The 13,913-nt window shown below is 36.1% G+C and overlaps 4 protein-coding genes across 4 annotated transcripts; 1 reads left to right on the top strand and 3 right to left on the bottom strand.

Annotated features, from left to right (window-relative positions):
* Positions 1-230: 230 nt before the first annotated feature.
* LOC121762688 (probable LRR receptor-like serine/threonine-protein kinase At3g47570) lies at positions 231-1,235 on the bottom strand. The gene is made up of 2 exons (XM_042158651.1): positions 536-1,235; positions 231-451 (listed from the first exon to the last, which is right to left on the bottom strand). The coding sequence occupies exons 1-2, from the start codon at positions 1,215-1,217 to the stop codon at positions 294-296; spliced, it is 840 nt and encodes a 279-aa protein (XP_042014585.1). The 5' UTR covers positions 1,218-1,235; the 3' UTR covers positions 231-293.
* Positions 1,236-1,576: 341 nt separating this feature from the next.
* On the bottom strand, positions 1,577-2,572 carry LOC121762679 (receptor-like protein 35). The gene is made up of 2 exons (XM_042158640.1): positions 2,417-2,572; positions 1,577-2,308 (listed from the first exon to the last, which is right to left on the bottom strand). The coding sequence occupies exons 1-2, from the start codon at positions 2,570-2,572 to the stop codon at positions 1,577-1,579; spliced, it is 888 nt and encodes a 295-aa protein (XP_042014574.1).
* Positions 2,573-2,844: 272 nt separating this feature from the next.
* Positions 2,845-7,823, bottom strand: LOC121786595 (probable leucine-rich repeat receptor-like protein kinase At1g35710). The gene is made up of 4 exons (XM_042185235.1): positions 7,034-7,823; positions 6,808-6,951; positions 3,919-3,990; positions 2,845-3,478 (listed from the first exon to the last, which is right to left on the bottom strand). The coding sequence occupies exons 1-4, from the start codon at positions 7,296-7,298 to the stop codon at positions 3,120-3,122; spliced, it is 840 nt and encodes a 279-aa protein (XP_042041169.1). The 5' UTR covers positions 7,299-7,823; the 3' UTR covers positions 2,845-3,119.
* A 3,071-nt stretch (positions 7,824-10,894) lies between these two features.
* Positions 10,895-13,694, top strand: LOC121760490 (glucan endo-1,3-beta-glucosidase, acidic-like). Its single transcript, XM_042156149.1, has 3 exons — positions 10,895-11,174; positions 11,264-11,493; positions 12,765-13,694. The coding sequence occupies exons 1-3, from the start codon at positions 11,090-11,092 to the stop codon at positions 13,554-13,556; spliced, it is 1,107 nt and encodes a 368-aa protein (XP_042012083.1). The 5' UTR covers positions 10,895-11,089; the 3' UTR covers positions 13,557-13,694.
* Positions 13,695-13,913: the final 219 nt, after the last annotated feature.

Genomic DNA, 13,913 nt, shown 5'->3' with positions numbered 1-13,913 from the left:
GGAAGGAAATCAGTGGCGCATTTTGTCGAACACATTGTTAGTAGTCCACATATATCCTCGCGAATAAAATGGGGCTTATAGAGATATACTTATTTACTCTCTTTATGCGGCACCCGTAGACTCACAAGATGATTAACTTAGTTGAGGTGTAACCACGATTCACTATTTGATTAAAGGTGTGGATAAATTTTTGATAAAGTAGGCTTTTTTTTATCTTTGCAACTTGGGAGTGGAAATCAAGTTGTAACTTATTGCTGTGCGTTTGAAAAAAAGTTCATAACTGTTGTACATAATCAAGAACTCGTTTGCCTCTTCGTGGCTGCTTCTACTATAGCTTTGAACTTCTGCAGTGCAGCTGCAACCTCGGCCGAAAAGGCCAAACACTTCATCGCCAAATCAAAAATAGACACAACGCATTGCTCCTTTGCAGAGAAATGCCGATCTTCTCTTTCTATTTGTAACATTGCACATTTTTATCAACTTTTCATTAGTCACAACAAGAAAAGAGACTTACTTATATTGAAATAAAGATTACCTGGTGCTGCATAACCAATAGTTGCCATGGTCATAGTATTAACCATAGCACCCCTATCCTCAAAAAGCTTAGAAATGCCAAAATCCCCAACATGAGCAGTCATATCTTCATCGAGCAACACATTGTTCGGCTTTAAATCACAATGCACGACTGTAAACGTGTAATTGTGATGAAGATATTCCAAGGCCAACGCGGCGTCTATGGCTATCTTCAACCTCTGCATCAGATCCAAAACATGCACATCCGAATGCAGCCATTTCTCCAGACACCCTTTAGGCATGTAATCAAGAATCAAGGCCTTGAACTGTGCATTGCTGCAACAACCAAGTATCTTGATCAAGTTCCTGTGCCGAATAGTGCTTAGTATGCGACTCTCTGTGTCGAAGCTCTTCAGTGCTCCTTCTGATTCCAAGTTGAACACTTCCACTGCGACAATTGTGTCATCCGCAAGCATTGCTTTGAACACTGAACCATAGCTCCCTTTCCCGAGTAGGTTTATCTCACTAAAGGAACTCGTCCCATTCGTGAGTTCTCTCTGCGAGACGATCTTCCATGGGACTCCAACTGATGAGGCGTCAGCAGAAGCTGGTGCTGCCTTTTTCTTTTGGCGTCTCTTTATCAAGAAAACCACGATCAGTACCAAAATCAAAGCTCCGACCAAGGGAGGCAAAGCATATTTCATTATCAGAGCAATTTGTTCCGATCTTGATCTTCCCTGCTTTCTCGGACAAGGTGGCACTTGAAATCTTGCAGCACCGCATAGTTAAGGGTTTTGAAGAAAAGATTCAGCAGTGAAGTTGGCGAAGCAACCCTTGTCAGGAATCTGTCCTTCCAATTTGTTGTGAGAAACGTTAAACGATTTGAGATCGAGATTCTGTAAGGAGGTGGGTATCAAACCAGAGAGATTATTACTGGATAGATCTAGTTCCCTCAAGCCTCTCACCTCCCCCAAAGATTCAGGGATGGATCCACTTAACATATTATTTGACAAATACAGGAATTCAACAGATTCCAAATCAACAATTGTGTTTGGAATGTTTCCTAAAAACATGTTAAAGACAAGTCTAGGGTGTTGATAGCCCTCAAACTTGAGATTTGATCAGGAATTTGACCAGTCAAGTAGTTTGAGGTCAAGTCGAGAACTATGAGGTTTTGAAGACTTAAAGAGTTGAAAGGAAGTGTAGAATTCAGCTTGTTTGAGGTCAAGGAAACTTGTTGGAGGGATTTAATATCTCCCAAACATTCAGGTATTGAACCTGTGAACATATTACCATTCAAGAATAACTCTAGCAAATTATTGATTTGGCCAATATTTCGAGGGATATATCCTTGCAGTTGGTTATCATAAAGATGCAACTTCCCAAGTTGCATCAGTTTTCCCATTGTTGTTGGGATCAATCCTGTGAGTTGATTTCTAGATAAATCTAGGGTTTTCAAACTGCTTAAATTTCCGATTTGAGAAGGAATGAGACCTCGAATGCTGCAGACGTATGCTGTGAAAGTGACAAGAGAAGTAGATAGATTCCCAACTGAAGCTGGAAGAACCCCATTCATCAATGGATTGTCTGATATTTCCAAGTACATCAAATTTCGGCAGTTTGTTAAAGCAGACAGAAACCCTATTTCTTGATTTGGCAATTCTGCTCCGGTCAGATTATTTTCCCAAAGGCGAAAGGCTTGAAGTTGCCTTAGATTACCAAAGTCTGGAATGGGGCCAGTGAATGAGTTTCTATTTAATTCTATGACAGTAAGAGCATCCGCTATGGGCGGACGCATCGTCCGCGCCATCCATCGTCCGCACCCATTGCGGGTGCGCGCCATAGGGCGCGGACGATAGTCGCGCCCTATACTTCGGTCGCGGAGGATAGCGCGGACGATGACCATCGTCCGCCCCATTGCGGCTGTCGCGGACGATGGCCGCGGACAATGGCCATCGTCCGCCACATTGTGGAGGTCCCGGACGATCGACCGCGACGTGCGCACTAAAGCGATGTTGTCGTACCGGTCGATGTTCGGCGATTTCAAGCACGAGGCCATCTCGGCGCTCTTGAGGGAGAAGCAGAAGTTCCAAGGTGGAATTCTCCACACTGGTGCGCCGAAGAGGACGAAGGTCACCGAAGTTGGTGACTACACGAGCAGCGGCAGCGGCAGTCACCCGGTTGACCTCAACCGGACGTACGTGGATGAAGGGAGTTCCGGCACACCGGTGTCCTTCCGGCGTCAAGGCTGCGAAGGCCAAGGGGAAGGCGACCGCGACCTCATCGTCGACCGCTGCAACCCAAGCTCCGGTCCCGGTAGAGCTCCCGACCCAGACGGCCACCGCGTTTGAGTCGTTAGCAACAGCGTCGATGGCAAGGACGATGTTGCAGACGCACAGGGCCCTCAAGAAGTGTACCGACCCCGACGAAGCCGAATATCTCCGGGCGTTACTCGATTAGCTGCGTCGAAAGTTGAGAATTGGTCCGACTTACTTTTTTTTTTATTAGTTCAATGATGTAACTTTTTTTTATTAAAACTTCGCCGTTTGTTATTTAGACCTTTTTTTATTTACTCGTTACTTGTTATTTGAAAACAGTTAAATTAATTAAACAAAACAATAAAATGATGATGTGGCGCGCCTTAGGGCGCCCCACTGCAGGTGGGGAGGTAGGAGGATAAAACTGCTGACGTGGCGCGCCATAGGGCGCCCCATTGCTAAGGCTCTAAGCTGAGAAGCATTGGTGATAGTGGTTGGAATTTGTCCGGTGAGCTCCTCGAGACTGACAAGCGAGAGCCCCATGTTCCAAGGAAGAGTGCCGGAAAATTGATTCTGTTGAAGGTGGAGTGTCTTCAAGTTTGATAAGTTGAATATGGAAGATGGGATGGAACCAGATAAGAAATCGTTGAACGATGCTAATAGAGACTCGAGTTTTGCTAGATTACCAAGCTCTTCCAGCAATTCACCTACACATTCAATAAAATATATAGTGTGCGAATAGTCATTCGATTTTCTAAAAGAATGTTCTCAACTCACGCTTTCTCATATTTTCGATCATCAATTAAATACCTGTAACAGATTCTTACGTGGATCCACCTAAAAATCCAGCAAACTAACATATTTCATCGCATAAATATGTCAAACGGGACATCAAACAAATTTTTTAAAACTTTGGGATTTTTTTTAAAGAAAAAATACGGGTAAGATGAATTTTTCAAAAATATGGAAAATAAGAGCTAAACCAAATATAGTAAAAAACAATTCTTCTTCTCAACTAATAAAAATGACACCATTTTTTACTTTAAAGTTTTAGCCATAAAATATAAGAATGGTTGAAAGTTGAAACAAAAGAAATATAGTAACATTGTGAATATATATGAATTGAATGAAAAGTTTATAAACTTACCTGCCAACTTATTCGAATCAAGATCCAGGTTTAGTAGGGAAGTGAGGTTCCCAATTTGCTTTGGTATATGACCTATTTTATGAAATCGACAATGTTACATACGAAAATTAATTTTACAGTGGAACTATTTGAAACATCGAAGTATGGAAGTATATTCCATACTAAATGGGAACATAACGAAGTGATATTTATAGAGTCAATACAAATTTAAGTTTTAATTAGAATTTGGTTATGGGAATTACAATAGTTATCACTAACATTTTAGGTAATACTCCCCTAGTACTAATTTAGTTGGGGTATTTCTTTTTAGCACACATATTAAGAAATTGTTTTAAATAGAATAAATGAAAATAAAATTGGGGGAGAGATAAGAAAAAGTCTAATAGGAGTGACTAGATGTGCTATTTTTTTTATCATAAAGGAAAATAAATCAATTAAGATAAACATCACAAAAAAGAATACTACTCAACTAAGATGAACATCTCTGATATACTTGGATTTTGCATGGCGTGATTATTGGGATGTATTTTTTTTTGGGGGGGGGGGGGGGGGGTTGTTGGGTGGGGATGGGGGGAGAGACGGGGAGAGGGGTGTGTATGGTGGATAGTGAGTCTTACGAGGTTATACTCCCTCAATCCCTGCAAAAGTATGATATATTTTCTTATTGTCCCCGAAAATTTGAACTTTATAATTTTGGAGTTAAACAACACATCACTTTGTTTACAACTTATACCATTAAGCTACACTACTAATGATGCGGAGCTCACTCTCTACTAACATTATACATTAAAACTTGTGTCGAACTAAATGTTCATACTTTTTTCGGGACATGGGAAGTATATTGTTACTGCTTTACTGTTCTTTATTTTTTATGTTTTGGGTATTTGATTGTTTTAGTTTAGTTGTTATTTGTTTTGTTTTGTTGTGTTGGTATTTCCTATTGACACTCTTTGAGATTTGTATTGGTTTGGGTTGGAGGCAAATTAAAAATGAACCTTTGGGTTGGAGGCAAATTAAAAATGAACTTATTGAAATGTGAAATTATTGGGTAAAGACTAGTTGTTAATGATAAAAAAAAAGTCATTCATTTTTGAAGCCATCATGATCATTGACTAGAGAGTTTGAGTAATAAATGCATAAGTAATGAATTGTTGTTTGTCTTGAATCATGTTATTACCAGAGTGAAAATTGAGTTTTAATCCTTTCATGTGTGATACATGTTTTTAGAACTTGCTGTTTAGAGATAGGAGAGGACGTTAGATCATCATTGGTAAGCTATATCTTTATCCAAACACTGACTGCACTTAAAATCTTTTATTAACCAATTATGAGTCTTAAAGCTAATTATTTGACAAGCTAATTATTTGGGTTAGAATCCTAAACTCTACACCTAGAGAATTATGAAAAAAATAGAATTGAGAGAAAATAGTTGAAAGAAGATATATTTAGATGCGGTTGTATTGAAGAAATAAAGATGAAAAAAATAAAAATAAAAAAAAAATGAAAAGAAAGGGGAAAATAAATTGTGGCCTTTGGGATATTAGAATGGACTAGTCAAAGGCTAGTAATCACTTGGATTTGTAGTGAAAAGGGTTGAACTTAGATGAATGTGATGCATGTAATTTCCTGGGATTGTATGCATGTTGGGAATTTTAATCACTTTAGCCATATTACTACCCCATGTAATCTAAGAGTAGGGGTGGGTCGATACGATATATCGTATCGAAAATTGTGTATCGTTATCGTATCAAAAATATCGATATGAAAGAATTTCATATCGTTACCGTATCGAAATTTCGGTATATCGTACCGAACATCGGTATACCGTTTTGAACGGTATATCGAAATTAAATGGATATCTATTTATAATTTTAAGGTTTCCAATAATATTTTTTGAATATATAAATAAATTAAATGGATATCTATTTATGATTTTAAAATTTTAATCTTAAAAAAATAAATTATATTATTAATCAGTATAAACGGTATGTATCGGTAATTCAATACGTATTAATTTTCGATATATTTCGGTATACCGATAATATCGATATATATCAAATATTCGATATGAAATGGTATACCGCGGTATATGAAAATTCATATCGTTATCATATCGAAAATTTACGATACGGTATTGTATCGTACCGCGAAAATTTCAGTATACCAAAAATTCGATAATTTTCGATATTTTTCGGTACGATGCGACCAATATACCGTTTTTTTTGGTACATTTACCCAGCCCTATCTAAGAGCCTATATTTCTATCATAAGAAAAGACTTTTCTCACCTCAGGGATTTAATCTAGATAATGACCTACTTAGCAACTCTAGAGACACTAAAAGCAGAAAGATCAGTTGGATAATAACTTTTTGTTATGCATTGGATCCTATAATTCTACATTCATTCAATATTACTTTGCATCATATTTAATTGTTCTTGTTTTATTAATTTGTAATTTTAATTTTTTTAATTTAATTTTATTGAAGTATTAGTTTTTTTTAAAGAAACATTTTTTTATTTTTTAGATAGTAGTTGAGATTGTTTCGTGGTAGTTAAGTTGACACGTTAGTCTAGGATACGATACTCTTACTTGTCGTTGCTGCATTAGCTCTGTATACTTATAGTATAATTTTAGTTGTAAAATAAAAGCAAGTGAATCCCAAAAAATAATTACTATGCCACCTGTCAATTTTTCATAGAATAACAACAATGTCCAATTAATTACTGTGCTGGTAATTGTTAGTACTCCATAAAGTTATACTTACACCAATAACATGTGGGAATTATGAAATAAGACACTCATTTTAAAGGTAAAATTTACTAACAAATAGTACTAAAACACTTGTTGAAGAATGGACAAAGTAGATGGTTCGAAGTTGTTGAACGTACCTTCTAAGTTGTTGTCGTAATGTTGCAACTGATTGAGGTTGGGTAAATTGTTCAACTTGGAGGGGATGTTTCCAGACAGACGATTGCTGAAGAGGTACATTGATTCCAACGACGAAATGTTGAAGATAGAAGACGGAATATTTCCTACAAAATTTTGAAAAATAAGCTCAATAATCAACATGGTTAAATCAATGTAGAATTATTCATTAGATTATATTGTAATTACCTTGGAGATCATTTTCATACATAGATAAAAGCGTAAGCATGCTCAAATTCCCAATTCCGATTGGTATGTTTCCATTGAAGCGGTTGGTCGACAAGCTCAGCTCCTCCATCTCTCTACACTTGTATATACTCATCGGAATATTCCCATAAATGTGATTCTCTCTGAGAAACAATCTCTTGAGTTTGGGAGTATTACTACACATATCGCCGGGGAGGCCGCCCGACAGCTTATCATTGCTCAGATTAATCTCCACCAACACTGACATGTTTGTCTCGGAATCTCTCCACTCAGGTTGTTGGAAGCCGCATTTATTTCCTGCAGACGCTGCAGTTTGGACAGCTCAGACGCCGGTCAAACTGTTGGAGCTGACGTCCAAGGACTGGAGAAACGTTAGGTTTCCGAGATGTGGAGTGAGGTTTCCCTCGAGTCCGAAGCCGGTGAGGTTGATGGATGTGACCCTCTTGTGTTTGCTGCTGCACGAGACGCCGGCCCAGTCGCAGACGGAGGTGTTGGTGAGCCAGTTGTTGCTCAAGGCACCATTTGTGATGGACCTTTTGAAAGCTAGTAGAGCATCTTGATCACTCTTTGAATCGATTGGTTGAGATGAGGTGAGGTGAGAGAGAAGAAGACGGTTAAAAGCATGAGTGGAAAAGGAGATAATACTAAGAAATTGGTCTCCATAAAGTTGTTAATAAATTGCAATTTAGTTTTGTTGATGATGAGGATTGGTTGCAAGTCGATAGAGGGTAATATATAAGTTAATGAAGCGAAGGTATTTTGTCTTCTCAAGCATTAAGTAAACAAAGAAAAGCCATCCACACCACACATTCTTTTGGCTCCAAAATAATTTAGGAGTGATATAATTTTAGTTACACAACAATACAAACGTCACAGCATTGCGAATAAGTACATGACTTTATATCTAAAGATCAAAGTATGTGAATGTGGGGCTTCACCTCCTCCAAATTAATAAGTTAAAAGCATAACAACCAAAGATTTCATTGTTCAACTTTAAAGTGAGTGGTTGTTAAACAAATTGGATATTTTTTGTTGTAAAAATGATATGAGTCAATTCAGTAATTCTCAGATTGACTATATATAATCATTTCAAAAGAGTTATCATTCCAAGTAAATTTCCAAGAAAGTCTAGAAGGATCCAACTTAAAATTCAGACTCATTTACTAATAGTACATTGTAATTAATCACAAGTTAGATTCATGTAAAAGATGGATAATATAATACTACATTCAAATGTGATAGAAGTCGAAATGTACAACGGTGAATATTGCATCTCATTTACTCTTTCATTTTTTGGCCTGACGTCTATGTTATGATCTACAGATTGCCTAGTACTACTAATATGGTAGTATATGAGAGTTGAACTACATTCTACCAACTTTAAACATGCAATTATATTACTCCCTCGTCCTATAGAAATAGACTTAATTTCAACATTTTTTCTATTTTATAGAAATAATTTATATTTATTTATTAGAATTTTTTTTCTTTTTACTTCATTATTTATGGACCATGCCATCTGCTATATTATTTTAACTATTTTTTTTCTTCTATTCTCTTACTTGATCTATTATGCATTAAAATTCATATTATTTTTAATTAATTTATTTCTATGAAATGGAAGGAGTACATATTAAGTTGCAAGTAAATTAATCATCTATTAATCGTAGGCCATGACGGTTTGTGAATCAAATATATTGCCTAAGTTTTTAAGCGAATCAAAATTTTGACTTTGGTGGCAGATCGATGTTTTAATGCTGATAAAAAATATCGAAAATATATATGGAAACATACAGTTGAGAGAAGCAGGGACGGACACACCACCTAGTGGGAGTTTTTTAGTCTTTACTCATATAATATAGTCACATTTTCAATATTTTGTATAAATCATGTGTAAAAGCCATTATAATTATAAATATAAAAACATATTAAAATTAGTATTTCAAAATTTAAAATTTATATAGTGATTATATGAGTGATGAACCTTACTATCACTTATGATGTTTTGGAGTAAGGTGGAACCTATTATTGTAGTGTGTAGACCTACCAGACCTATGGGAACCTATTATAGTAGACACAATATCAAAATAATAGAAGAAACTTTTTTGTTAATAGCAGACACTTATTTTGGAGTAAAGTGGAACCTATTATAGTAGACCTATGACCGGACGTGAACATTATTTATTTTGATATTGTGTCGGCAGTATAAAATGTGGAATCATTTTATTATCATATTGTATAATATTAAAAAAATGAAAATATCTAATATTAATAAAAAAAAAGATAATATCTCTTACCGTGAATAGGAGTCCCGTTTTTTTCATTTCACTCCGTCAATGAATAGGAGTCTCAATTCACTTACTATAAACATTATATAGGTCACTGATAGGAATAGGGACCTAATATTTTATTTTATTTCGGAAGGGAGCTGATAATCTCTCTGTATAATTATTTAGCTTATTTTATGTTTTATTATTTAGTTATTATGTTTTGATTTCTTTCCCTAGTGATTAGGATTTTATTTGCTTTCCTAGTTTATAGATATCTTTTTGTATCACACATATTATAAATGTGTGTGGAGTCTTTTATTATTATTAAGCAGAATGAAGAATTAAATTATTAATCTCATTCTCTCTTCTGGCGTGAAAACGCCCCTAGCTAGAACCTCAACTAGGGTTGTTCTCTTTTTCTCTCTACAAATTCACTCAAAAAAAGTGGGTGAAAAAAAGTTAATGAAATATGACTTTCATTTATATATATTGGTTTTATAATAAAATGTGAGTGAAATGAGTTAGGGGAATGTGAGACCTACTTATCATTTATGGTAAAAATGAAGTGTGACTCTTAATTGAGGATGGACCGAAATGGAAAAGTGTGACTCTTAATCGGGGACCGGAGGGAGTATTAATCACCAACATTGTTTTCTGCTATAAATCAAGCCCACCTCAAAAATATAGAGCACAAGTAAAAAAAATAATGCCAATCTGTAGACCTACCATATTTCTTATTTCTTGTTCATTTGCTTAATGTTAAAAAAGCAATAACACAACTTTCTCCATATGTGTACAAATATTGTGTCAATTTAGTCACGGGTGGCATCGAAGGTGGGGTAATTGAATTAAATTATTTTCGAACATAGACCATATGTAATAACATCAAAACAGAGATCAACTTGGCACAAATACTATTTTTAAAAAAAAATCACGCTAAGGTAAATTCCATTACGTGAGCATCAAATCAAAAAAATCACGCTAAGGTAAATTCCATTACGTGAGCATCAAATCATTGCTAGCTACCACTACATATCCTTTAAATCCATCTTGTTAGTACACTATTCATAAGTCTGCACACCATTTATATTATTTCTTAGTTAAGAAATAGACCCATAATTCATAATTCCTTCACTTAACTATTCACGAGTGTCAGTACTTTAATTTCTATTATTTTTTAAGTTTTAACTCATTTATTATAAAATCTTATTGAATTATTATTCAATTTAATTAAAATACGAGATTAATGAAAAATGAATTATTCACATGCAAATTAGTCTGAATTAAATTAACATGATAACAAAAATATAAGCATGCTATTAGAAAAAAATCCAAAAAAATATAATAAAATAAAAAAGGTACTATAAAACATGAAAATAAAAAATATGGAATTAGGTTTTAAATTTATAATTTATATTTTAAAAACAAAATTTTACTAATATATAAAAAATGGAAGTTAATAGTTATAATTAAATATTTATCTATAAACATATACGTATAATTTTAGAATTGGATAAAACGAAACTCACTCACGAGCATGCAAGTGGGCTTGACAATGGCCTCCTATTAGCCGAAAAGAGGGGGCGAGAGGAGGGACAGCCCCTCCTACGTGACAGACGAGGAATGGGAGTATGGGATGCTTGCAACGCGTCCCTATTCCATCCCATGACGAGACTTGTGTGTTGCGGATGCTCTCAGTGTCTCACACCTCACCTCTATAAATTACATAGGAAATTAGTACTCCGTAGCAAACTCATTTTGCTTCTCCATGGCTACTTCACAAAAAGACTCGTTCATGTCTACAATTCTCATGGTGGGGCTTCTCATCATAACCATCTCTCTTCACTCCACAGGTTCATGATTTATTTGCTTTATCCATAATCGAGAAAATACACGCATACTCTATTGGTTTTTAACGCTGTATGTATAACATATTTTGCAGTTGCGGAGGTAGGTGTCTGCTATGGACGGCTAGGATCAAATCTTCCTTGTCCAGAAGATGTGGTAGCTCTGTACAAGCAGAACGGCATCAAAAGAATGCGAATCTACGACCCCTACGAGCCCACTCTTCAGGCTCTATGTGGCTCCGGCATCGAGCTCATGCTCGGGATCCCAGAGGCCAATCTCCCCGACATAGCCAAATGCCAGTGCCATGCCGACGACTGGGTTCAGGTGATGTGGAATTTTTTGTTCTAGATTACTTTTAGCTCATTTTTAAAGTCCCCTTTGACTCAATGTATGATTTCAAAAATATGAATAAAAATTAGTAGTAACAAATGACAGTGTAATTATTTAGTGGAATATGAAAAAAAAAGTGTATGAGACTTCTAACCGTGTACATTTTGAAATGGCAAAACAAAATATTATTTCGTAAAATGACCTTTCCAATTAAATATCTTACTTTAATTTACTCCCTCTATCCCTCCTCTATCCCTCATTATTAGTAATATTTCATTTTTACTATAAATGGTAAGTAGCCATCACGTTCCATCAACTTATTCCGCTCACATTTTATTATAAACCAGTGGAATTCATATTTCACTAACTTATTCAACTTACTTTTCTTTATATTTCTTAAAACTCGTGCCGAAACTAAATCCCTCTTATTAGGGGAAGGAGGGAATATTATTTTTGGTAAATGGACCTAACATGCATTCCACTAACTTGTCTCACACGTTTTTTATTACTCCCTCCCGTCCCAACTAAGTTGAGTCATATTCTTTTTTGGGATGTCCCAACTAAGTTGAGTCATTTCCTTTTATGACAAAAAATAAAACATTCAATCAATCTTACTTTATTCCATTACCTACTTTACTCTCTTTTTATCTCTTTTATTTTATTCGTTCTCTCCTACTTTTCAATACAATTTCTTAATCTTCGTGCCCAAAAATTTTATATCAACTTAGCTGGGACGAAGAGAGTACTATAAAACTAATACTCCATACATAAAATTTAAGTAAAACTAATTTCTTTACATCCACTTTCCTTTATACATAGCATTAATTTATTTCTTAAAATCTATGAGGAAGCAAAATAATAGGAGATGGAAATAGTAGTAGTATAGTAGACCCTCCGTTCTATAAAAATATGGGCATTGAGTATAACATGGGAATTAAGATAAAATTGGTAAAATAAGAGATAGGAGTAGACTTGTATGGTATAGTAAGAGAGGAGGAAAATGATAATTAAAGTAGAGTTAATGGATAGTGGGACCTACATTATTTAATTGATATAATTTTATAAAAATGGAATGCATATATTTTTGTGGGACGAAAAAAAATGAAAAGTGCACATATTTTTATGGGAAGGAAGGACTAAAATAATAATGAGATGTAAATATAACATTTAGTGCGAGACGAATGGAGTAAGTAGTAGTATTAGTTTAAATCTTGAATAAAATATGGTTTGTGCTGAAGAGCCTTTGTGTTGTGCGGTAATTGAAGGCCAATATAGTGAGCTATCCCGACGTAAAATTCCGATACATCGTGGTTGGAAACGAAGTTGAGCCTTCCTCAAAGTACGGACCTCTGATCCTCCCGGCAATGCAGCACATCCACAACGCTCTCTGCGAAGCCGGCCTTGAAAAGCAGATCGCCGTCTCAACCTCCATCAAACTAACTCTTCTCGGAAATTCGTCGCCGCCGAGCCATGGGGAGTTTCTGCAGAATGTGACGTGGTACATAAAGCCCATCGTGGAATTTCTGAGGGACACAAATGCCCCTCTGCTTGCCAACGTCTATCCCTACTTCTCCTACATGAATGACATGGTAAACATCAAACTCTGCTTCGCGCTTCTCCAGCCCGGCTGCGGCCTCGACCTCGGCGGCGTCTACTACGACAACCTTTTCTATGCCACAGTCGACGCCCTCTATGCAGCCATGGAGAAACTCCTTGCCACGTCGTCGCCAATATCAGCGGAGTTGAAATCCAAAGCGACACCGGGCGTGACTGTGTCGGAGACTGGGCATCCGACAGCGAACAAACCCCCGAAACTGCAAAGTGTAAGGGACGGGGAAGGGAAAGGAGATCCGAGCACCGTTGAGAATGCGAGGATCTACAATACTAATTTGATGCGCATTGTGAAGAAAGGGACGCCCAAAAGGCCCGGCGTTCCTATAGAGACTTACATATTTGCTATGTTCGATGAGGACGAGAAGACCGGCCCCGAATATGAGAGGCATTTTGGGATCTTTCGCCCCAATCAACAACCTAAATACCCGCTTTGCTTTACCTAATTTAACCTCTATTCGATTCAACAATTAGACTGTGGTCAATGTTATGTGTCGTCTCTGTCGGTAATACTACTGTTCATGTTTTCTTATGACCAATTGGTTGTCACTTGAGTATAATTATTTCCCATTTTTCAGACTTCATTCACTCACTTGAACCTGAATATTCAAGTCAACTCAAAATTTGGGATTACATTAACCCAAAATATGAGTTAAGTGAAGGATTTTGGGATTACATTTAATCATTTTAAATAATAGAATAAATACATACTCCCTCCGTCCTTAAAATTTTGTCACATTTTTCCATTTCCGCCAGTCCCACAAAATTTGTCACATTTCACTTTTTGCCATTTTTTATAGTGA

This window comes from Salvia splendens, chromosome 2 (assembly GCF_004379255.2).
Source record: "Salvia splendens isolate huo1 chromosome 2, SspV2, whole genome shotgun sequence".
Classification (NCBI taxonomy): Eukaryota; Viridiplantae; Streptophyta; class Magnoliopsida; order Lamiales; family Lamiaceae; genus Salvia; species Salvia splendens.
This window is presented reverse-complemented; position numbering and strand designations above follow the sequence as displayed.